Here is a 23,967-nt window from a genome sequence, read left to right as displayed (position 1 = left end):
GTAAGAGTCAGTGAAAGGGTATAGAGAAGCTGTAAGAGTCAGTGATAGGGTATAGAGAAGCTGTAAGAGTCAGTGATAGTGTATAGAGAGCCTGTAAGAGTCAGTGATAGACTATGAGTGTATGTACCAGTGAGTGGGGAGGGCTTGCAGAGGGTGCTGTACTGGTTGTGTACATAGGGGGTTCCGTGTCTGGAGCTGAAGGCTGAGGAGGAGGCCAGCACCAGCTCTTCCTTGATGAGGCAGGCCTTGGGGTGGTCGTCCGCCAACTCCAGCAGATGCTGCTCCAGAGAGCTTCTCAGCAGGTCACAGCGCTGGGACGACTCACTCAGACCACACTGGGCCTGGGGGGAGAGAGGAGAAAGGGGGGGTTACAATGGTGTGAGTGTTTGTGTGTGTGTGCATTTAAATGTGCCCTAAATGGTGTGTGTTTTTTGTGTGTTTGTGTGTGTGCATTAAATGTGCGTTCATGTGTGAGATCCATACAGTAGTCTTGTGTGTGAACTCTGACCTCTGACATGGCCTTCTTGTCCTGGACCTTCCCTACTCCCAGCAGCCTCAGCATGTTCTTGGCTCCCTCAGCCATGGCGTGCTCCACACGGTAATGATGCCACAGCTCCTCCACACGCAGCTCCACCCCACACGTGTCTGGCTTACCTGGGGAGAGTGATAACAAACCATTTACTGACCCCTTGGCTTTTTACATATTTTGTTGTTACAGCCTTATTCTAAAATTGATTAAATACATTTTTCCCTCATCAATCTACACACAATACCCCATAATGACAAAGCAAAAGCAGGTTTTAAGACATTTTTGCAAATGTAAAAAATATATATAATAATTAAACATGACATTTACGTAAGTATTCAGACTCAGTACTTTGTTGAAGCACCTTTGGCAGTGATTACAGCCTCTTGTCTATGACGCTACAAGCTTGGCACACCTGTATTTGGAAAGTTTCTCCCATTCTTCTCTGCAGATCCTCTCAAGCTCTGTCAGGTTGGATTGGGAGCCTCGCTGAACAGCTATTTTCAGGTCTCTCCAGAGATGTTCGATCGGGTTCAAGTCCGGGCTCTGGCTGGGCCACTCTGCGTTGTCTTGGCTGTGTGCTTAGGGTTGTTGTCCTGTTAGAAGGTGAACCTTCACCCCAGTCTGAAGTCCTGAGCGCTCTGGAGCAGGTTTTCATCAAGGATCTCTCTGTACTTTGCTCCGTTCATCTTTCCCTCGATCCTGACTAGTCTCCTAGTCCCTGCCGCTGAAAATCATCCCCACAGCATGATGCTGCCACCACCATGCTTCACCATATGGATGGTGCCAGGATTCCTCGAGACGTGACGCTTGGCATTCAGGCCAAATGTTCAATCTTGGTTTCATCAGACCAGAGAATCTTGTTTCTCATGGTCTGAGAGTCCTTTAGGTGCCTTTTGCCAAACTCCAAGCGGGCTGTCATGTGCCTCTTACTGAGGAGTGGCTTCCGTCTGGCCAATCTACCATAGAGGCCTGATTGGTGGAGTGCTGCAGAGATGGTTGTCCTTCTGGAAGGTTCCCCCATCTCCACAGAGGAACTCTGGAGCTCTGTCAGAGTGACCATCGGGATCTTGGTCACCTCCCTGACAAAGGCCCTTCTCCCCCAATTTCTCAGTTTGGCTGGGAGGCCAGCTCTAGGAAAAGTCTTGGTGGTTCCAAACTTCTTACATTTAAGAATGATGGAGGCCACTGTGTTCTTAGGGACCTTCAATGCTGCAGAAATGTTTTGGTACCCTTCCCCAGATCTGTGCCTCGACACAATCCTCTCTGAGCTCTACGGACAATTCCTTCGACCTAATGGCTTGGTTTCTGCTCTGACATGCACGGTCAACAGTGGGACCTTATATAGACTGGTGTGTGCCTTTCCAAATCATGTCCAATCAATTGAATTTACCACAGGTGGACTCCAATCAAGTTGTAGAAACATCAAGGATGATCAATGGAAACAGGATGCGCCTGAGCTAAATTTGGAGTCTCATAGCAAAGGGTCTGAATACTTACATAAACAAGGTATTTCTGTTTTTTATTTGTAATAAATTTGAAAACATTTCGAAGAACCTATTTTCGTCTTGTCATTATGGGGTATTGTGTAGATTGATGAGACATTTTTTTTAAATCAATTTTAGAATAAGGCTATAACATAACATTTGGAAAAAGTAATGGGGTCTGAATACTTTCCGAATGCACTGTATACAGTTATCTTTCATAATATGATAAAGTAATCTGAACTGAAAATCAAAATCAAGATAATGTGAGATTTTGATGGGGTTTTGATGGATTTGTGTGCGTCTGTGTGTGTCCTAAGTTAGGGATGGTTCATGACTTATGAGGCTAAATGCCCTGCAGCTCTGATCTATTCTTAAACCAAAGGAGGGAGGGAGGTAGAGAGAAGACGGTAGAGAGAGGGAAATAGACACAGCAATCCAAATAAAGATATGGGCCTAAATCTGTATCTTTACTTCCTGTGCTTTTCTCATCTTCTCACTCTCTTTCTCGTTCTCTCTTTCCGCTTTCTAATTCTTACTATTTGTTTCCTTATCTTTCTCTCTCTACCTTTTCCCTCTGTCTCTAACCTCGGGTAAATGAAGCATGACTTTTTGCTGTTGGACAACATCATGGGGATGCAGGAACATCAATAAGGCCTTAACCTGGGCTCTGTGTGGAAGTGAGCCTGAGTGTGAGTGTGGTGTATGGAGTGGAGCAGGTTATAATAATGTCCACTCTGCACTTCAGAGGAGGGCATTGATCTGTTACCCACACTTCATAAAACATTTAACGATAGATGTACAGATTAGAGACAGACAGACACAGGGGGATGAAAAGACAGACAGTCAGACAGGAAGACGGACAGACAAGCAGGCAGGCAAGCAGGCAGGTAAGCAGGCAGGCAAGCAGGCAGGCAGGCAGAGACAGACAGTCAGACAGACAGACAGATATTTACCCTGGATATCTTCAGTCTGCTCAGTGGCCTGCATGGCCTTGCGGATCTGCATGCGGATGATGTCGATCTTGGTCTTGCTGTCCTGCAGCATCTGCTGGGCCGTCTGATGCATCTTCTTGTCCTACAATCAACACCGTACAGTGAGGACAGTGAAATAGCAGACAGATCACAAATACACACCCCTGCTAACCTTCACTACTCAGAGAAGAATCAGGCTGGGAGAAGATCTGACTAAAGACATGAACTCAGAAGAGTGAGAAAGAGAGATTGTGGAGGGGCTGGCTGTATTGTACATAGGCTACAGTAGATGTATATATTAGAGGGGTTAGGTGGTCCAGTCAGATCCAGTACCTTGGTGACTCCATTGGCATAAATGGGGATCATGTTCTCTGCTCCCTGTTTGCACTTGAGCTCGATGTTGAGCTGGCGCTCCAGAGCCGTGATCCGTTCCTGATTGGCCGAACGGCTGCGCGCCCCGGGAGACTTGGGGGCATCTGAGGGTCAAAGGTCATGGTATTAACTGACAGTTATTATAATCATTAACAATGGCCAACATGTTTCTACATTCAACTTTTGTTTGAATCCATCCAATGGTATAAGGCTACGCTCCATTCGCTTCATAGTACCATCCCTGTCAGTGATACCTGTGTTGTTGTCGTCCCCTCCTTTGACCACAATGTAAGCGTCCAGCTCCTGTAACTTAGAGTGCAGGCTGTCCAGTCTGCGGTTGGAGCTGCGGAGCTGGCTGTCCACCTGCTGGGCATTCTTCTTGTCTGTGGTGGCTCTCCTCAGGTTATCTGCTCCTTCCTTGATCTTCAGCTCCTTCCTGATCCAGTCAAATCACAGGGACTTTTCATAAATTGTAGCATCACACAATGAGTAGTTAATCAATACATCATAGAAATGATTGAAAGGTAAATGAGTAATTAAATAGTAATGCTAACCTGATCTCCCGGCGGATGTGATCCCTCGCTTCGTCCAGCCGCTGCTGAATGCTGGAGTCAGAGAAGTCTGAGCTCTGGTCCAGACCCAGCTGCTCCAGCAGTAACAGCCCACCTGGGTCACTCTGAGAGGGGGAGAGGAAGAGGAGAGGGGGAGAGAGAATGGATAATAGATTAGCATCGGTCACATACATTGCGACATGTATTGTGCCAAGATGATATTGCGGTGATAGCAGAGAGACGATAGACAAAGGTCTGCTGTATTTCCAATTCAATGCAAAACCACTCTCTGGGAAAAGGGCCTAATTAGGGGTTTTGGAGGAGTGGAGGTGCAGGGGACTAGGTTGTGTTCACCTTTGACACCAGATGTCTCCCACACAGCCCTGTAGGTCAGAAGGTTTAACTGAGCAGCACTAAACTGGCAGCAAACATTAGGATAGACAGGAGCATTTATCTGTACATGGAAAAGAGAGAGAGAGAGAGAGAGAGAGAGAGAGAGAGAGAGAGAGAGAGCAGGCTAATGTGTTTCCAATGGGTCCCAGAGGCAGGTGCCCAAACCAAAGAGCCCAACATTTCAGCTCACATCCTGTGTGACTGCAGTGCAGCAAAGAGTAGAGGTAATGTAGATTCATGGCTAGAGTAGATATAACAGAGGCCAAGACAGCAACAGAAAGGGACAGACGGAGTCAGTGACGTAAAAAGGACTTGTGACAGAGAGAGGAGCAGTCAGTGCGAGGTGAGCGCTTCCCTTCAGAAAACTGAGTCTCTAAGAGCAGCGGAGTGAGACTGAGACGTTAAGTGAGTCAAGGCCTGAGCGCTCACGTCCCCTCCTGCTGGTAACCAGATCAGAGCAGATTAGGGCAGAATTAATCGAGACTAAAATCTATCAGGGCTTGTTCCTGCTCAGAGCCACTGATACACACAGACACGCTGTCAGCACGCCAGCTCTCAGCCAGCCACACAGAAACAGATACAGCGTGATAGACATTAGGCACAAATACACACATACATGCATGTAACGGCATTGCATGCACACACACACACACACACACACACACATACATACACACACACACAAAAACCGGCATGCAACACTATCACAGTAAATCCCCAACAGCAGACATTAGCAACAATCAAACAGAGACAGCTCATTATTAGAGTTGAACAGAGCCCAGATCCTACGACATGGAGACAGACAGACAGAGCAGTCCCTCCTCTCATAACGACTGACTGACTGCTGTAGGTCACTCAGAGACCTGGCCCTGGCTCCAGCCTGCAGATCTGATTACAGCAGCGTCCCTATTGGGTAAGTTCAGCACCACGCCAGGCATAACAGAGCAGAGCCCGGCTCCTACCAGGCAGACTCTCATTAGAACCATAATCCATCTGCAATACAATACAGGCTGCAGCCAAGCCAAGCCAGCCCTCATGGCCAAGCCCAGCTATTGGGCCTTCGAGGGCTACTTACACAGGCTATTAAACAGGAATCATTGCACAACAGCAGTGCAGAGTAGTCATGGTAATCTGGGAATATTACTCATAGCGGACCTGATGGCCTAATGTTGTGTCAAACGGCTCACTGAAATGTTTGGCTATTTGTTGTGAAGGAACACAGCGTTAGATATACAGGTGAAATAAACTCAGCAAAAAAAGAAACGTCCTGTCACTGTCAACTGCGTTTATTTTCAGCAAACTTAACAAGTGTAAATATTTGTATGAACATAACAAGATTCAACAACTGAGACATAAACTGAACAAGTTCCACAGACATGTGACTAACAGAAATGGAATAATGTGTCCCTGAACAAAGGGGGGAGTCAAAATCAAAAGTAACAGTCAGTATCTGGTTTGGCCACCAGCTGCATTAAGTACTGCAGTGCATCTCCTCCTCATGGACTACACCAGATTTGCCAGTACTTGCTGTGAGATGTTACCACACTCTTCCTCCAAGGCACCTGCAAGTTCCCGGACATTTCTGGGGGGAATGGCCTTAGCCCTCACCCTCCGATCCAACAGGTCCCAGACGTGCTCAATGGGATTGAGATCCGGACTCTTTGCTGTCCATGGCAGAACACTGACATTCCTTGCAGGAAATCACGCACAGAACGAGCAGTATGGCTGGTGGCATTGTCATGCTGGAGGGTCATGTCAGGATGAGCCTGTAGGAAGGGTACCACATGATGGAGGAGGATGTCTTCCCTGTAATGCACAGCGTTGAGATTGCCTGCAATGACAACAAGCTCAGTTTGATGATGCTGTGACACACCGCCCCAGACCATGACGGACCCTCCACCTCCAAATCGATCCCACTCCAGAGTACAGGCCTCGGTGTAACGCTCATTCCTTCGACGATAAACACGAATCCGACCATCACCCCTGCTCAGACAAAACTGTGACTCATCAGTGAAGAGCACTTTTTGCCAGTCCTGTCTGGTCCAGCGACGGTGGGTTTGTGCCCGTTGTTGCCGGTGATGTCTGGTGAGGACCTGCCTTACAACAGGCCTTCAAGCCCTCAGTCCAGCCTCTCTCAGCCTATTGCGGACAGTCTGAGCACTGATGGAGGGATTGTGCGTTCCTGGTGTAACTCGGGCAGTTGTTGCCATCCTGTACCTGTCCCGCAGGTGTGATGTTTGGATGTACCGATCCTGTGCAGGTGTTGTTACACGTGGTCTGCCACTGCGAGGATGATCAGCTGTCCGTCCTGTCTCCCTGTAGCGCTGTCTTAGGCGTCTCACAGTACGGACATTGCAATTTATTGCCCTGGCCACATATCCAGTCCTCATGCCTCCTTGCAGCATGCCTAAGGCACGTTCACGCAGATGAGCAGGGACCCTGGGCATCTTTCTTTTGGTGTTTTTCAGAGTCAGTAGAAAGGCCTCTTTAGTGTCCTAAGTTTTCATAACTGTGACCTTAATTGCCTACCGTCTGTAAGCTGTTAGTGTCTTAACGACCGTTCCACAGGTGCATGTTCCTTAATTGTGTATGGTTCATTGAACAAGCATGGGAAACAGTGTTTAAACCCTTTACAACAACGATCTGTGAAGTTATTTGGATTTTTACGAATTATCTTTGAAAGACAGGATCCTGAAAAAGGGACGTTTCTTTTTTTGCTAAGTTTAGTACTGTTGGTATCAACACGATCACAAGTTGTGGGCCAAATGGCCCTGTCAGCTGGAGCATGGTGTTACTGTCCTAACAATACCAAGGCTATAGCTTCATTGTGCTCCCAGCCCTGTCCTTCTCTGCAATAAAATCATCTAGAGATGGAGGTAGAGAACATACAAGGAGAGAGAAAGATGAGGGAGGAATAGAGCCTTGGTAGGACTAAGACAGGAAGAACACCCACTTGTTGAGCAGAACTGAGACACACACGACACACTAGTTTGACACACACACTCGTCTTAAAATGAACAGCCACTAATAGTGAGGCAGGAGGTGAGCAACAGTGGCACAGAGGAGAGAAGAATAGCAGAGACAACAACATAAGATGAAGGAGGAAAGGGCCGGACCATTAACCATGTGACTCACTACTATACAGTTGTAGCCATTTAGCAATGCCCTCCAGTGGAACAATACAGAGAAATTTAATAGAGGCAGTTCTCCACTCAGATGGGGCTGAAAACAATGTGACAATACTAAAAGCAGCCCTGGCATGAGTCATCAGAAATGGCATGGACTGAGAAGGAAGTGAACATGAAGCAGAAAGCGGAGAGGAAACTCACAAACACATTGTAGTGTGAAAGGCAGCCATGTTGTATGGTGCCCAGACAGAGTGTGCCTACCGAAGACTCGGCATCCCCCTGGTCCTGTTCAGTGTGAGTGGGGTGGTCTGCAGCTGTGTGCTCCCCTGGGCAGCCCGCCAAAGCTTCCTCGCTGGCCATGGCCCACCCTGGGTCTCTCTGTGTTGCCCAACCCCTCCCCTCTGCCCCGTTACACACTCTCACACCAGAACCGCCACTCAATGTACACAGAGCTATTCCTGCCTCCTCAAATCCGGGATGTGCTTCCTTCCCGCCAGGAATCAAAAGAGACTCAATCTGAAGCAAGTGAGCGAGGAAGAGGTAGGAAGAGAGAGAGCGACACAGCCCCAGCCCCACCCCACTGCTTCCTGTCCTGCTCTCTAGCCTAGAGAGAGAGAGAGCGAGAGACTAACAGTAACACTACAGAAACACACACATACAGAGGAGAGTGGTGTGGTTTTGTAAACGAGTGAGCAATGCCACTTTGCTTCCTGCTGTTGGCTGCTCTTAGCATAGCGACAGGCTGCTGTGATAGACACTGATCACATGAAACACACTGCCAGATGCTGTGTGTGTTTCAAGTTTCATTAGTTGGGATACACCTGGTGTACACCATCCAAAGAAATGCTTACTTGCAGGTTCAATCCGGACAATGCAACAACAATAAGAAATAATAAAAGATAAGAATAGGAATATAAAGTAAATGGCTCAGTAGAATAGAATAAACATTTTAGCATAAGTATAATACAGGAAGGTACAATTTAGAGTCCAATATTTATATATGTTTTGGGGAAGGGGGGATTCGGGGACAAGTGTTTCAATTGTGCAGTATGGAATCATAACAAGAGTCTGGTAGCAGCAGTTGTGAAGTGTGTGTAGAATTAATGTGTGTGTGTGTGTGTGTGTGTGTGTGTGTGTGTGTGTGTGTGTGTGTGTGTGTGTGTGTGTGTAAGTCAGTGCATGTGTGCTAAGGTGTGAAGAATCAGAGCAGGTCCAGTTCAAGTGTTCAACAGTCTGATGGCTTGTAGATAGAAACTGTCTCTGAGCCTGTTGGTATCAGATCTCATGCTCCGGTACGTCTGCCTGACGGTAAGGGAGTGAACAGCTCATGACTGGGGTGTGTGGGGTCCTTGATGATGCTGCGGGCCTTCCTCAGGCACTGTTTCGAGTAGATGTCCTGGATGGGTGGGAGCACGGGGATGTACAGTGCATTCAGAAAGTATTCAGAACCCCTTGACTTTTTCCACATTTTGTTGCGTTACAGCCTTATTCTAAAATGGATTACATTTATTTTCTCCTCATCAATCTACACACGATACCCCATAATGACTAAACGAAAACGGGTTTTTAGATTTTTTTTTATACCTTATTTACATAAGTATTCAGACCCTTTGCTATGAGACTCGAAATTGAGCTCAGGTGCATCCTGTTTCCATTGATCATCCTTGAGATGTTTCTACAACTTGATGAGGTCGAATTAGTTTTCTGTAGAACTAGACAGAATTGTGTCGAGGCACAGATCTGGGAAAGGGTACCAAAACATTTCTGCAGGATTGAGATCCCCAAGAACACAGAGGCCTCCATCATTATTAAATGGAAGAAGTTTGGAATCACCCAAGATTCTTCCTAGAGTTGGCAGCCCAGCCAAACTGAGCAATTGGGGGAGAAGGGCCTTGGTCAGGTAGGTGTTTCACTGTGGAGATGGGAGAACCTTCCAGAAGGACAACCATCTCTGCAGCCCTCCACCAATCAGGCCTTTATGGTAGAGTGGCCAGACGGAAGCCACTCCTCAGTAAAAGGCACATGACAGCCAGCTTGGATATTGCTAAAAAGCACCTAAAGGACTCTGACCATGAGAAATAAGATTCTCTGGTCTGATGAAACCAAGATTGAACTCTTTGGCCTGATTGCCAAGCAACACGTCTGGAGGAAACCTGGCACCATCCCTACGGTGAAGCATGGTGGTGGCAGCTCTTTGGCCTGAATGCCAAGCAACACGTCTGGAGGAAACCTGGCACCATCCCTACGGTGAAGCATGGTGGTGGCAGCATCATGCTATGGGGATGTTTTTCAGCGGCAGGGACTCGAAGACTAGTCAGGATCGAGGGAATGATGAACAGAGCAAAGTACAGAGAGATCTTTGATGAAAACCTGCTTTAGAGCGCTCAGGACCTCAGACTGGGGCGAAGGTTCACCTTCCAACAGGACAACAACCCCAAGCACACAGCCAAGACAACGCAGGAGTGGCTTCGAGTCTCTGACTGTCCTTGAATGGACCAGCCAGAGCCCGGAATTGAACCCAATCGAACATCTCTGGAGAGACCTGAAAATAGCTGTGCAGTGACGCTCCCCATCCAACCTGACAGAGCTTGAGAGGATCTGCAGAGAATGGGAGAAACTCCCCAAATACAGGTTTGCCAAGCTTGTAGCGTCATACCCAAGAAGACTCGAGGCTGTAGTAGTTGCCAAAGGTGCTTCAACAAAGTACTGAGTAAAAGGTCTGAATACTTATGTAAATGTAATATTTCCGTTTTTTATTTGTAATAAATTTGCTAACATTTCTAAAAACCTGCTTTTGCTTTGTCATTATGGGGTATTGTGTGTAGATTGATGAGGGGAAAAAATTATTTAATACATTTTAGAATAAGGCTGTAACATAACAAAATGTGTAAAAAGCCAAGGGGTCTGAATACTTTCCGAATGCACTGTACTGGGCCATCTTCACCACCCGCTGAAGGGCCTTGCAGTCATTGGACGGAGCTAATCCCGTAACAGGCCGTGATGCAACCTGTGTGTGTGTGTTCATTTGGGGGAGAGGTGAGAGGCACAGAAGGATGTAGAGAGCACAGCTGAGTGAAAACGGTCAAAGGCCAAGATATCACAACCAGGAAACCACAAAAAGCTTTCAAATCAGTCACTGAAAAAGCAGTCATACATAGTTAATTACACCTAATAATAAAAGCTAAGGGAATCAATAGCTATTCTTGTCTTTTGTCCAAACAGGGAACCATTGACGCACAGCAGTCGTTGTATGTATCATGTTACAACAGAAGCATGTTGGTCATAAATAGCATCAGGCCACATGGAGAAGAACACCCATGGAGAGAAACAGAGGCACAGCTGCTTCACAGAACAGGGAACAGGAAGTGGAACTAAACTATGTCACAGGCTTTGTATCATGAGAGTGAGAGGGAGGGAGGATTAGGGATGCAAAATGGGAACTTACAATAAATTCCCTGGTTTTCACGCAATCCCAGTTGGAGGATTCTGGAATCAGTAGGGAATAAGCAGGAAATCCAGAATCTTCCAAACAGGATTTCTGGAAAACCAGGGAATTTATTGACAGTTCCCGGAATTGTGCAACCCTAGGGAGTAAGGCTGGGCGATATGGGCTAAAAATCATATCTCAATTTTTTTCCCCAAATGTTTATATAATTGTGTTTTATGACTATTGCACATTTGATAAAACACAGACTAGATAGCTAATATAACAGTATTTGTCTAAAATGCTGATAGCGGTACGCGGTAATGACAAACTGAGCATGAATTTTCCAGAATCAATGTTAGAAGTGTCTGCTCTGTGCGTAATTTGAGTAGTTGAGACATACAAACGGTATCGCTAAAGGTTAACTTATCCCCTATTACAATAAAATAATGTCTCAATGTGTCATTATGACCAATTCTGTTGGACCAAAACTCAAATGCAAATAGCGAGATGAAACTGCATGTCAGAGAGGAAGATGTGATCTCTCAACTTTGTTGGTGTGAGTGGCAGGGGGAGGGTCTTGGTGTGTGTAAACAGAGAGGAAGATGCGACGTGAGAGGTTTCACTCTCGGCAAAATCTGTCCAAAATAAGCCCAATGCGTGTAAATGGGAAGGTGCACACAGCACAGAAGGCGCGAAGGAGACAAGATCAAAAACACAACATGAGAACAAGCGGACTTAAACAACATAAAAATGAAGCCCTGACTCAGAGGCTACCCTAGGTCACTTTCAGGATGGCTCACAGCCATGTCAGACCAGGCACACACTGTCAAAACACTTTCTCTCTCATAAACACACAGATGTGTACACACACACACACACACACACACACACACACACACACACACACACACACACACACACACACACACACACACACACACACACACACACACACACACACACACACACACAAGACAGCCTACTCAGTAACAGGGCAAATGCTGCCCATCACCAGAGGAAGTGAAAGAAAGTGTCCCATAGAATGGCTTCCTATAGAGAGGTCATGTATGTATGTATGTATGTATGTATGTATGTATGTATGTATGTATGTATGTATGTATGTAACACACAAGACAGCCATAGAGAGAAAGAAACAAGAAAATGGGAGTCACCCTCAACCCTCTCCTCTCTCACCCTCTTCCTCTCTCCCGTCATCCCTCAGGCAGTCTATCTGCCATGCTGTGGCTGGGCGCCAGTATGTAGTAGCTCCTCTAAGCTCGATGTAGCCATTGACTGAAAGCCATCCCTTTGATGAAGTTAATGGCCTGACTGCCGGTTTGCCTCGCCTGCCTCTATAAATAAACATAAAGCCCATCTCATTGACTTTAAGGGAAGTACTTTTGTCTATCTGCCCCACTTCCCTCCCAACTCCCTCCCTCACACCTGTGATGCTTGGTGATGCATAAGCAAATATCAATAATGACAATGACAGGGAAATGAGAAAGCATAGTGCTGCTGCTTAATTGATAGGCTATGAGGCACTAATGTATAAGTCATTATCATTTAATAACAATGTTCTTTCCAGCTCAGTCATGTGTGCTCTGATGGGATATTTTGGGGGAAGAGAAATGAGGGATGGGGGAACTGCTGGGGGATTGGCAGTTCCAGGAACAAGCTGGAGGATGACGATGACATGTTTTGGAGTTGGGGTCATGGATTAAACCAGAAGCAATGTGAAGCCACTGTGTGGGAGTGGATGTTCAGACAGGTGACAGACAGTGACCTGTAGATAACCCATCAAGGTCTTCCTAGAGAAAGCTGTCAAAAGCACAGAGAGGTGTGCCACAAGGGTCAGGTGTGCTGATAGAAGTTGCCCCTGAAGGAGAGAGAATGAACATCATGTTGTGCTATAAGTGTCAGAGGATGAGAAACAGTGACCTCTGGGGTCAGCAGAGAACATCGGTAATCATGAGCATCACCACAAGTTCCTAAAAAACAAAGCGATAGAGATAGTGAGACAGTAAAGGTGAGGAGAGAAAGTGTCACGTCCTGACCAGTAAAGGGGTTATTTGTTATTGTAGTTTGGTCAGGACGTGGCAGGGGGTGTTTGTTTAGAGTGTTTCGGGGTTTGTTGGGCTATGTTCTTATGTAAGAGGGGTGTTTGTTTTATGTGTTTCGGGGTTTGTGTTTAATGTTCTATGTTAGTATATTTCTATGTTCTTTCTAGTCTTTCTATTTCTATGTTTAGTTAATGGGGTTGACCTTCAATTGGAAGCAGCTGCTCCTCGTTGCTTCTAATTGAAGGTCCTATTTAAGAGAAGTGTGTTTTCTATGGGATGGTGTGGGTAGTTGTTTCTTGTTTAGCTGTGTGCCTGACAAGACTGTTATCGTCGTTGTTTTTGTATACGTGTGTTTTGTTTTGGTTTTCCTTCTTTCTGCCGAATAAAAGAAGATGATGAGTATACACATTCCCGCTGCATTTTGGTCTAATCCTTACGACACCCGTGACAGAACTACCCACCACCAACAAAGGACAAAGCAGCGGGGTAAGGAGCACGATGAAGAAGGATGGACATCAGCGGAGATGAGGATGAGCATATCCAGGGCTATGGAGGAGTTCCAAAAAAATTGGGGGGCACACGGGTAGTTTGGCTGGGCCAGGGTTGAGCCCTAAGCCAACTCCCCGTGCTTACCAAAGGCAGCGTGGTACTGGTCAAGCCCCGTGCTATGGGGTGATGCGCACGGCGTCGAGGCCGAGCATCCACAGGCCGGTGTGCTCGGTGCCAGCGTCCTGCATTTGCCGGGGGGGAAGCGGGCACCCAGCCAGTACGGGTGGTGCCAATCCTGCGCTCGAGACCGCCAGTGCACCTCCACGGCCCAGTGTATCCTGTTCCCGCTCCCCGCACTAGCCCTGAGGTGCGTGTCTCCAGTCTGGCGCCTCCACTACCAGCCCCACGCACCAGGCTTCCAGTGCGTCAGCCCAGTCCAGCTCGTCCTGCTCCTGCTCCTCTCACTAGCCCTGTGGTGCGTGTCCTTAGTCTGGCGCTTCCTAAGCCAGCCCCACGCATCAGGCCTTCAGTGCGCAGTCCCCGTCCAGAGTGTCCGGCAACAGTGCCTCGTCCAGAGTGTTTGGCGACAGTGCCCCGTAGAGAGACGGCCCACAGTCCGGAGCCGAGAGAGACGGCCCACAGTCAGGAGCCGAGAGAGACGGCCCACAGTCCGGAACCGAGAGAGACGGCCCACAGTCCGGAACCGAGAGAGACGGCCCACAGTCCGGAACCGAGAGAGTCGCCCTACAGTCTGGAATCGGCGCAGCCAGAGTCGCCCTCCAGTCCGGAGCTCCCAGAGTCGCCCTTCAGCCCGAGGTCTCCAGCGACGCGCATCAGCCCGAGGTCTCCAACGACGCGCATCAGCCCGAGGTCTCCAGCGACGCGCATCAGCCCGAGGTCTCCAGCGACGCGCATCAGCCCGAGGTCTCCAGCGACGCGCATCAGCCCGAGGTCTCCAGCGACACACATCAGCCCGAGGTCTTCAGCGATGCGCCATAGCCCAGAGACTTCGGGAGGGGTAATATTTAATAAGTATTTAGCGGGGGTGGACAGGTTAGGATGGGGAGTAAGGCTGGAGCCTGAGCCACCTCCGTAGGAGGAGGTTGGGGAGGGGGGGTGTAGCACAAGAACCGTCGGTGACGGTGGCCACCCTCCCTTCCCTCCCTTTAGGTTGGGATTATTTTTGTTTTGGGGTTTATTTTTGTGTTTTTTTGTTTGGGGTGCCTCCAGGGTTTGCACCTTTGGGGGGGGGTACTGTCACGTCCTGACCAGTAAAGGGGTTATTTGTTATTGTAGTTTGGTCAGGACGTGGCAGGGGGTGTTCGTTTAGAGTGTTTCAGGGTTTGTTGGGCTATGTTCTTATGTAAGAGGGGTGTTTGTTTTATGTGTTTCGGGGTTTGTGGTTAATGTTCTATGTTAGTATATTTCTATGTTCTTTCTAGTCTTTCTATTTCTATGTTTAGTTAATGGGGTTGACCTTCAATTGGAAGCAGCTGCTCCTCGTTGCTTCTAATTGAAGGTCCTATTTAAGAGGGGTGTGTTTTTTATGGGATTTTGTGAGTAGTTGTTCCTTGTTTAGTGTTTGTGCACCTGACAAGACTGTTATCGTCGTTGTTTTTGTATATGTGTGTTTTGTTTCGGTTTTCCTTCTTTCTGCCGAATAAAAGAAGATGAGTATACATATTCCCGCTGCATTTTGGTCAAAACCTTACGACAACCGTGACAGAAAGAGTGTTTAAAACAGTACAGAACTCTCTCAATATCACTATTATCCATCAATTTCATGGCCTAGTGACTACACTTTGTTGTGTAATCCCAAGTGATTTTGTTGCCAAAGTTATATCAGTGAGGTATTATGTCTAATAGTGTGTTCTCCCTTTGCACTGTCATCTAGAGACCCAGACAGTGACAGAATGAGGGAGCGAGAGAGAGAGAGCGAAAGGTTCCAGGGAAATAGGAGAGCTATGTGAGATTGTCTGAATTCCCCTCAGATCCTCTCATCTCCACACAGCCCAATTCAGCAGGCATGCAGTGGCTGGGATTTGGGTTAAGAGGGGGGGAGCAACAGTGAATTCCAATTACCACTCACTCCCCTCCTCCCTCCTCCCCTTGATGTGCTGCTTAACCACTGTCCACAGCAGACAAACACATCACATTGAGAGAGCTACCACTCAGATAATTAATATACACACCAACTGCAGAGTTATGAATAAAACAGCATGGAAGTCCATGTCAGTGGAAACGTAGAGAGTAGTGAGGCTGAGAGTGGAGAATCAATGCTACTAATTGTGACAACACGCTCCCAGGGGCAGATTTGGAGTACAGTGTACAAAACAGTTAGAGGGGTGTCATTACTGTAGTGTACAGAAAGGCTATGCTAGTGCACTGTATTTATGAAAGGGTGTGGCCCAGTGGCCTCCTAATCCTACAATACCATATACCAGTGGAAAGTTGCCCTAAGAAATTGTCCAAGACTCCAGCCACCCTAGTCATAGACTGTTCTCTTTGCTACCACACGGCAAGAGGTAACGGAGCGCCAAGTCGAGGTCCAAGAGGCTTCTAAACAGCTTCAACCCCCGAGCCATAAGACTCCTGAACATCTAATCAAATGGCTACCCAGACTATTTGCATTGCCCCCCCTCCCCTCTTTTACACCACTACTACTCTCTGTTGTTATCATCTATGCATAGTCACTTTAATAACTCTACCTACATGTACATATTACCTCAACTACCCAGTGCCCCGCACATTGACTCTGTACAGGTACCCCCTGTATATAGTCTCGCTATTGTTATTTTACTGCTGCTCTTTAATTAATTGTTATTTTATTTCTTATTCTTATCCATATTTTGTTTTAACTACATTGTTGGTTAGAGCCTGTAAGTAAGCATTTCACTGTAAGGTCTACACCTGAATATTCGGCGCATGTGACTAATACAATTTGAGTTGATTTGATTTGAAGGTTTAAGTGCGATTGTATAAGTAAGCCTCCGAATCAGCATATTGAACTTTGAACTTTGTATGTTTTGGACTTTTTCTGTGTGCTTTGTATAAAAAATACTGTATAATAGAGGATGTCCAAACTCTGAGTCAATAAATAGTCAACTTTAACCTGTAAGTATGGCGGGAGATTATGTGTGTGTGCGTGTGGGCATGTTTAACTATACTTATGAGGACCAGAAGTCCCCACAAGTATAGTAAACGAACAAAAAGCTAACCAACTGGGGACATTTTGTTAGTCCTCACTAGGTCAAATGCTATTTCTATGGGGTTTAGTGTTGAGGTTACAATTAGTGTTAGGGTTACAATTAGGTTTAGGATTAAGAGCTAGGGTTAGGGTTAGGAGCTAGGGTTAGGGTTAGGGTTATGGTTAAGGTTAGGTTTTGGGGTTAGGGTTAAGGTTAGAGTTTAAAGGTTAGAGTTAGAGGTTAGGGAAAATAGGATTTTGAATGGGATTGAATTTTGTGTCCCCACAAGGTTAGTTGTACAAGACTGTGTGTGTGTATGCCAGGAGTGCCCGGTCCACAGCTGGGGAAGAGTCTATCCCCATGAAAAGCAGCATTGTGGAGGGGTCCATCTTCTCAAGAGACTTCAATAAATGCTTGTGTTTGTGTTGCTGACTCCGTCCATTGTGAGCACCACCACAATCAGTCTCTCTGTTCAGGCCTCAGAGGGTTGAAGACTACCATTTCCAAACAACATCCAAAGGGAAGTACAAATGTGTCTCTCTGTGTCCCACTCATGTAGAGCAGTGGATGGAGAATCCTGATGTTACCAGGGAATCATTTATTAAAGTAGACTGTGTTGTTATCAAAGCTCTACTGAACCCACCTGCATAAAGCAGCACATTGCAAACACAGTTGGTGACCTACAACAGTCATCCTGAATATGGTCATGACACAGAGCAGAGGGAGAATTACTGAGGTGCTTTATGGGACGATAGATTCACAGCCATGTTAACTGATGCCATTCTTTTGATCCTATCTAGTCAGCAGCTTAGAACATGGCGAGAGACACAGAGAGTGAGAGACAGAGAGCGAGAGACAGAGACAGAGAGCGAGAGACAGAGACAGAGAGCGAGAGACAGAGACAGAGAGCGAGAGACAGAGAGCGAGAGACAGAGAGCGAGAGACAAACTCCTGGCCCATGGGGTTGTGTATGTCTCTGTGCTTTGACTCAGAGTGGGGATTTCCGCAGTGAGCTTGTCCAGGGTCGATAGCTACATACTCCCACTCACTAAGGTCCAGTGGGGGGTAGGGAAAGAAAGAGAGAGAGAGAGAGAAAGGAGGTCTGAATGACAGACTGAGAACCATGCTGTGTTAGACTGTGAACTCCACTCCACAGCCTCAGCCTCAGGACAGTGCTGCATGAAAAAGAAACAGGGAAGGGAGTGATTTTCCAGCAGACCGATTCAAATCTGCCACAGCTCAGCCGTGACTAATGCCCCACTCGGGGCGTCTGCCTGGGACTGCGCCCGAGTACCACGGAAATAACTCAAAATCTATGTTTGTTAGAGAGAGAGAGAGAGAGAGAGAGAGAGAGAGAGAAGCAATGCAGTGCTAAGATCTACTTAGATTTTTGTGTTGTGGCAAATCTTCTTTGAACACTTTGTTGGTCTAAGGTCTGAGCAGCAACAGTATTGGTTCTCTCTATATGCAGCCCTCTGTCCTCATCTCCCTGTCTCTCTGCCTGGCTCCTGACTCCACCGATGAGGGCTTCACTGACATGCTTTATAGGTGCTTAATGCTACAGCTCCCTCACCTAGAGGAGTCAGGGAAAGACGCTGCACACTGCACCGAAAGCTCTGAAAAAAGAAGGAATTGGAAACAGATTTTAATGGACACCGAGAGCAGATTAAAAATGATTATGGCAGAGGGGATAAGAGTGCGTCCTATAAAGCTGATGATTATCCATCTTTAGTTCAGCTGATGATTACGGCAGGCGTCCGCAAACAGGAAGGCAAAGACAGCACCAATATGTGTGGCTGTATGTTGTTGACTAATGTTCCCAACTGACTAATGAGCACAGTACTGTTGTGTGTTCTATAAAACAATAAAATAGTAGAGTATAGCAAAGTGCATCATTCATTACTCACAGTACACTAAGACAGATGCCTAGTCAACAGTGGGAACAGGAACACCACTTCAAAATACCCTAAGTTCCCCTAGTGTGATTGATGCAAGGTGGGGTACAATTGGGGAGCTAAAATAAGTGAAGGAGTAAACCGATCTATACAGCGCTATAGTGTGGTTGAGACCCCACAGGAAGCAGGAAGTAGAGATGGAGGGTGGTTACAACTGCCATACCACCGATGGGAAATCACAGCAATTATCAAGATGACAAGTTGCAACGTCAGCTCAATTAGGAATCTAACTCACAACCAAACAGTCATTTACTGTACCCTTCAACAGTCATGTATTTCCCCTCTCTCTACTTTCACCCCCCCTCCCCCTCTCAATTCAATTCAATTCAAGGGGCTTTATTGGCATGGGAAACACATGTTAACATTGCCAAAGCATGTGAGGTAGATAATATACAAAATTGAAATTAACAATAAAAATGAACAGTAAACATTACACATACAAAAGTTTCAAAAGAAAAGAAACATTACAAATGTCATAATATGTATAAATACAGTGTTGTAACGATGTATAAATGGTTAATGTACAAAAGGGAAAATAAATAAGCATAAATATGGGTCTCTCTCTCTCTGTCTCTCCAGGCAGTGACTTATTCTAAGCACCATGTTTCATGGCATGTGAAAAGGACTGCTGTTTGATCCTCACCATTTCTACCTGACCCAGTCTGAAAGTCTGTGTTTTAAGAGAATTATGAGAGGCACAGTTGGTCTTGTGCTCTTCTGTTGTTTTACAGCCAGGTCACGTCTCTCTACTTTTAGACAGACTGATAATAGATGTTTTTCTTCCTCGGCTCACATTAATGGCCCCTGGCCCCTGGGCAGACAGAACAGACAGTCCACTGTTGGGATGGCAGGGCTGTCGCTGCACCCATCATGCACTGCGTCTGTGCTCCTCTGACACCCTACACCACTCCCACAGAGCAGAAGCTATCACATGACCTCACCGGGAGGCTACCTCCTCACCATTACCCTAGGTAACCACAATCAGGTCACTGCATGGGCATGGCCTGGCCTTGCTCTTATCTTCCTAGTATAGACTGACTTGCTCACAGTCCCAGTGGTCACAGCACTGGGGAATGTCTCACCTTCACACCTCAAAATGGTGCCTCCCTCCCAGCCAAACAGCACACCAAAACAATGCTACTCAGCATAGCTTCCAGTTAAAGCTGGAATCCTTAATGGTGAAGCAGCCACATCCGTTTGCGATATTACAACAACAAAGACGTTCCTGCAAACTGTTTTTCCAGAAGAGCACAATATGTACTGCAATGTTTACCATGCTGCACAAATCAATAACAACGGTGGTGGGGCAGCCAGTGGCGCTGTTTCCCCCTACTGTAGATACTATCTTTAAGCATTGAATGTCAAAATCAACTAAATTCAAACAAAGTCCTTTAGCGACATTGTTTGGGGTTGATCTGTGATAGCCTCTGGTGGCTGTACCCAAGTAATGGAAGCATTTTTGTAGGTTGGTAGTGCCCCTTGACCCATGGAAAACTTCCAAAGTAAGTCAAAAAGCTTTATTTTTTTGACCTTGTATTTACTAAAATAAAGTATTACAGAAAAAGATTACTGAATTATGAATGCTGTCTCTGGCTGGGATTACAAAGCCACTGAATACTGCCCATTTCTGCAGAGATAAAACTTTGGCTCCAACATGACTCCAATCAGCAACCTCATTTCCCACTCACTCTAAAATGGTGCTTATGCTTGGCCAATTGGAGTAAAATATGATGCCCCCACATAACATTGTTTCAGGCCTTTCTTCGTTGTAACACATTCCTCAATCCTATAACACCACTGCAATCCCATGAGACCCCAGGCCTCAAAACACTCAAAACGTCACTCACAATAACCTGCACAACATCCATCACAACTGCACTGAGCAGTATAGTCACAAACAACAGGTGTGGCTGCCCCATACCACCGTGGAGGACAGTCTTTCATGATCCATCCATGAACAGGGTGGGTTGGCAGTAATCATAACTAATCCTGAGAGGCAAGCTAGTGGGTGTTTTGCCAGCATGGCAGAACAGAGCAGAACTATAGCTGGACTGACAAAGGAACAGCTCTTGTTAAGACTGACTGGATGGGCAAGGTAGGTTTGGCTTTGTGACATGCCCATGGGGACATGGGTTGGGATCATGTATACTAGCTTAACATAACCACTCCAGGGTTTTTGTTTAGGGCCACCTAAGTACAAACAGTTATATACTGAACAAAAATATAAACACAACATGTAAAATATTGGTCCCATGTTTCATGAGCTGAAATAAAAGATCCCAGAAATGTTCCATGTGCACAAAAAGCTTATTTCTCTCAAATTCTGTGCACAAATTTGTTAACATCCCTGTTAGTGAGCATTTCTCCTTTGCCAAGATAATCCATCCACCTGACAGGTGTGGCATATCAAGAAGCTGATTAAACAGCATGATTTTTACACAGGTGCACCTTGGGCTAGGGACAATAAAAGGCCACTCTAAAATGTGCAGTTTTGTCACAACACAATGCCACAGATGTCTGAAGTTTTGAGGAAGCGTGCAATTAGCATGCTGACTGCAGGAATGTCCACCAGAGAGGTTGCCAGAGAATTGAATGTTTAATTCTCTACCATAAGCCGCCTCCAACGTCATTTTAAAGAATTTGGCAGTACGTCCAACCGTCCTCACACCAAGTGTAGCCACGTCAGCCCAGGACCTGCACATCCGGCTTCTTCACCTGCGGGATCGTCTGAGACCAGCCAACTGATTAGCTGATGAAACTGAGGAGTATTTATGTCTGTAATAAAGCCCTTTTGTGGGGAAAAAACTAATTCTGATTGGCTGGGCCTGGCTCCCAAGTGAGTGGGCCTATGCCCTCCCAGGCCCATGCATGTGTGCGCCCCTGCCCAGTCATGTGAAATACATAGATTAGATGAATGAATTTAAATTGTCTGATTTCCTTATATGAACTGTAACTCAGTAAAAACGTTGAAATTGTTGAATGTAGCATTTATATTTTTGTTCAGTATTTATATAAAATAATACTTTTCGCAATGGTAAAACATTTCCAGTGTAAAATTCAACAACTAAAACCAGATATAATGTATGCAAAAAAGATAATGGACCTATATATTTGAAATAAGATCATCTTTGAGAACTAACAATCATCAAAATGAAAAACTAGTATGTAATGCCACCATGGGAGTGGGCCAAGACAGAAATGTCCAGGGTCTCCTAATCCTATCAATGGAGCTATCAGCAACGACAGCTGGAGCCAAAACAGGTTTTGTTTGCGTGATGAGGAGCTGGCCCTTCTAAAGTAGAACCATAGTGTTTTTTCTCTTTTTAAAATACAGCGCAACAGGTGTCTGGGGCTCAGTCGGCCTGAGTGCGGAGGAAGTCTTTGATGCCATTAAAGAAATGTACTGACAAAGGAAATGTTTCCACTCTCCGGCGTGATCAATAAAAAGCCATTTGGCAAAAAGCAAAAAAAGGCAGAGAATCGTTGAACATACATAATGACCAGCTGGCTGCAACCACTCACAGAGAGTTCACAGAGATCTTCTTGAGCTTTGATAAGGACGGCAGAAAACCAAAAGATATAAAAAATGCATGAGAGTATGGCTGCAATGTACATCTATAAGAGTGGTGTGTTATCAATGCACAAGACCCAAATACCCAGGGGGGATTCTTGCTGTACACTCAGTGAAACTGTCTGGAGAGCAGGGAGTAAGCAAATAAACAAACATCAAATCAATACATGAGAGAGAGAGAGAGAGACGGAGGACGACTAAGTGGGAGTGAGAGAGAGAGAGAGAGACGGAGGACGACTAAGTAGGAGTGAGAGAGAGAGAGACGGCGGACGACTAAGTGGGAGTGAGAGAGAGAGAGAGAGAGAGAGAGAGACGGAGGACGACTAAGTGGCAGTGAGAGAGAGAGAGAGACGGAGGACGACTAAGTGGGAGAGAGAGAGAGACCAATACACCCTGATGGACTAAGCCCTATTATGTGCACTGGATAATATGGATAATGTGTCCCTTTCAACAACAAAAAACATTCTGCCCCCCAGTAAAGCCTTGATGAGGTATTGAGAGGAAATAGAACAATCAAGCCCAATCACTATGCACAGTGTAGGTCTGCTCCGACAGGGACGTCTATCATTGCCATCGTGCCTGCTTGATCTCAATCAGCAATCTCTCAGTATCTATGTGTAGCCAATCTACTGCTCCTGGAGATAACATGCTACAATCTACACTGAACAAAAATATAAACGCAACATGTAAAGTGTTAGTCCCATGTTTCATTAGCTAAAATCCCAGATCCCAGAAATGTTCCATTCGCACAAGAAGCTTATTTCTCTCAAATATTGTGCACAAATGTGTTAACGTCCCTGTTAGTGAGCATTTCTCCTTTGCCAAGATAATCCATCCATCTGACAGGTTCGACATATCAAGAAGCTGATTAAACAGCATGATCATTACAAATGTGCAGTTTTGTCACTCAACACAATACCACAGATGATATTGAAGGAAGGAAGGCGAATGCAATTGGCATGTCGACTGCAGAAATGTCCACCAGAGCTGTTGCCAGAGAATTTAAGGTTAATTTCTCTACCATAAGCCGCCTCCAACGTTGTTTTAGATAATTTGGCAGTACGTCCAACCGGCCTCACAACCGTAGAACACGTGTAACTACGCCAGCCCAGGACCTCCACATCCGGCTTCTTCACCTGCAAGATCGTCTGAGACCAGCCACCCGGACAGCTGATGAAACTGTGGGTTTGCACAACCAAAGAATTTCGGCACAAACTGTCAAAAACCATCTCAGGGAAGCTCATCTGCGTGCTTGTCGTCCTCACCAGGGTCTTGACCTGATTGCAGTTTAGCGGCGTAACGTGGGCAAATTGTCATCTTTTTATGGCCACTGGCCCGCTGGAAAAGTGTGCTCTTCACGGATGAATCCCGGTTTCAACTGTACCGGGCAGATGGCAGACATGACGGCGTGTGGGCGAATGGTTTGCTGATGTCAACATTGTGAACAGAGTGCCCCATGGTGGCGGTGGGGTTATGGTAAGGGCAGGCACAAGCTATGGACAACGAACACAATTGCATTTTATCAACGGCAATTTGAATGCACAGACACACCGTGACGAGATCCTGAGACTCATTGTTGTGCCATTAATCTGCCGCAATCACCTCATGTCGCAAGGATCTGTACACAATTCCTGGAAGCTGAAAATGTCCCAGTTCTTCTATGGCCTGCATACTCACCAGACACATCACCCATTGAGCATGTTTGGGATACTCTGGATCGACATGTACAACAGCGTTTTCCAGTTCCCGCCAATATCCAGAAACTTCACACAGCCATTGAAGAGGAGTGGGACAAGATTCCACAGGCTACAATCAACAGTCTGATCAACTCTATGCCAAGGAAATGTGT

The 23,967-nt window shown here is 46.2% G+C and overlaps 1 protein-coding gene across 4 annotated transcripts in view; it reads right to left on the bottom strand.

Moving 5' to 3' along the window:
- The window catches only part of LOC106601340 (serine/threonine-protein kinase N2), a 42,657-nt gene that overhangs the window by 15,086 nt on the left and 3,604 nt on the right, over positions 1 to 23,967 (bottom strand). Inside the window, exons 1-7 of one of the 4 annotated variants that reach the window (XR_006769400.1) lie at positions 7,630 to 8,027; positions 3,911 to 4,032; positions 3,611 to 3,792; positions 3,318 to 3,460; positions 2,967 to 3,087; positions 509 to 654; positions 128 to 341 (exon numbers count right to left, since the gene is read on the bottom strand). Coding sequence is in view for 3 of the 4 variants with exons in the window: in XM_045716127.1 (XP_045572083.1) it covers positions 128 to 341; positions 509 to 654; positions 2,967 to 3,087; positions 3,318 to 3,460; positions 3,611 to 3,792; positions 3,911 to 4,032; positions 7,630 to 7,788 (1,087 nt within the window). In the remaining variant the exon portion in view is untranslated. Of the gene's footprint in view, positions 1 to 127; positions 342 to 508; positions 655 to 2,966; positions 3,088 to 3,317; positions 3,461 to 3,610; positions 3,793 to 3,910; positions 4,033 to 7,629; positions 8,028 to 23,967 lie in introns of those variants that run through there. The other 3 variants (XM_045716127.1, XM_014193473.2, XM_014193475.2) reach the window with 3 other exon arrangements.

This window comes from Salmo salar, chromosome ssa03, assembly GCF_905237065.1.
Source record: "Salmo salar chromosome ssa03, Ssal_v3.1, whole genome shotgun sequence".
NCBI lineage: Eukaryota > Metazoa > Chordata > Actinopteri > Salmoniformes > Salmonidae > Salmo > Salmo salar.
Note: the sequence above shows the minus strand (reverse complement) of the source record. Positions and strands in the feature narration are given on the sequence as shown.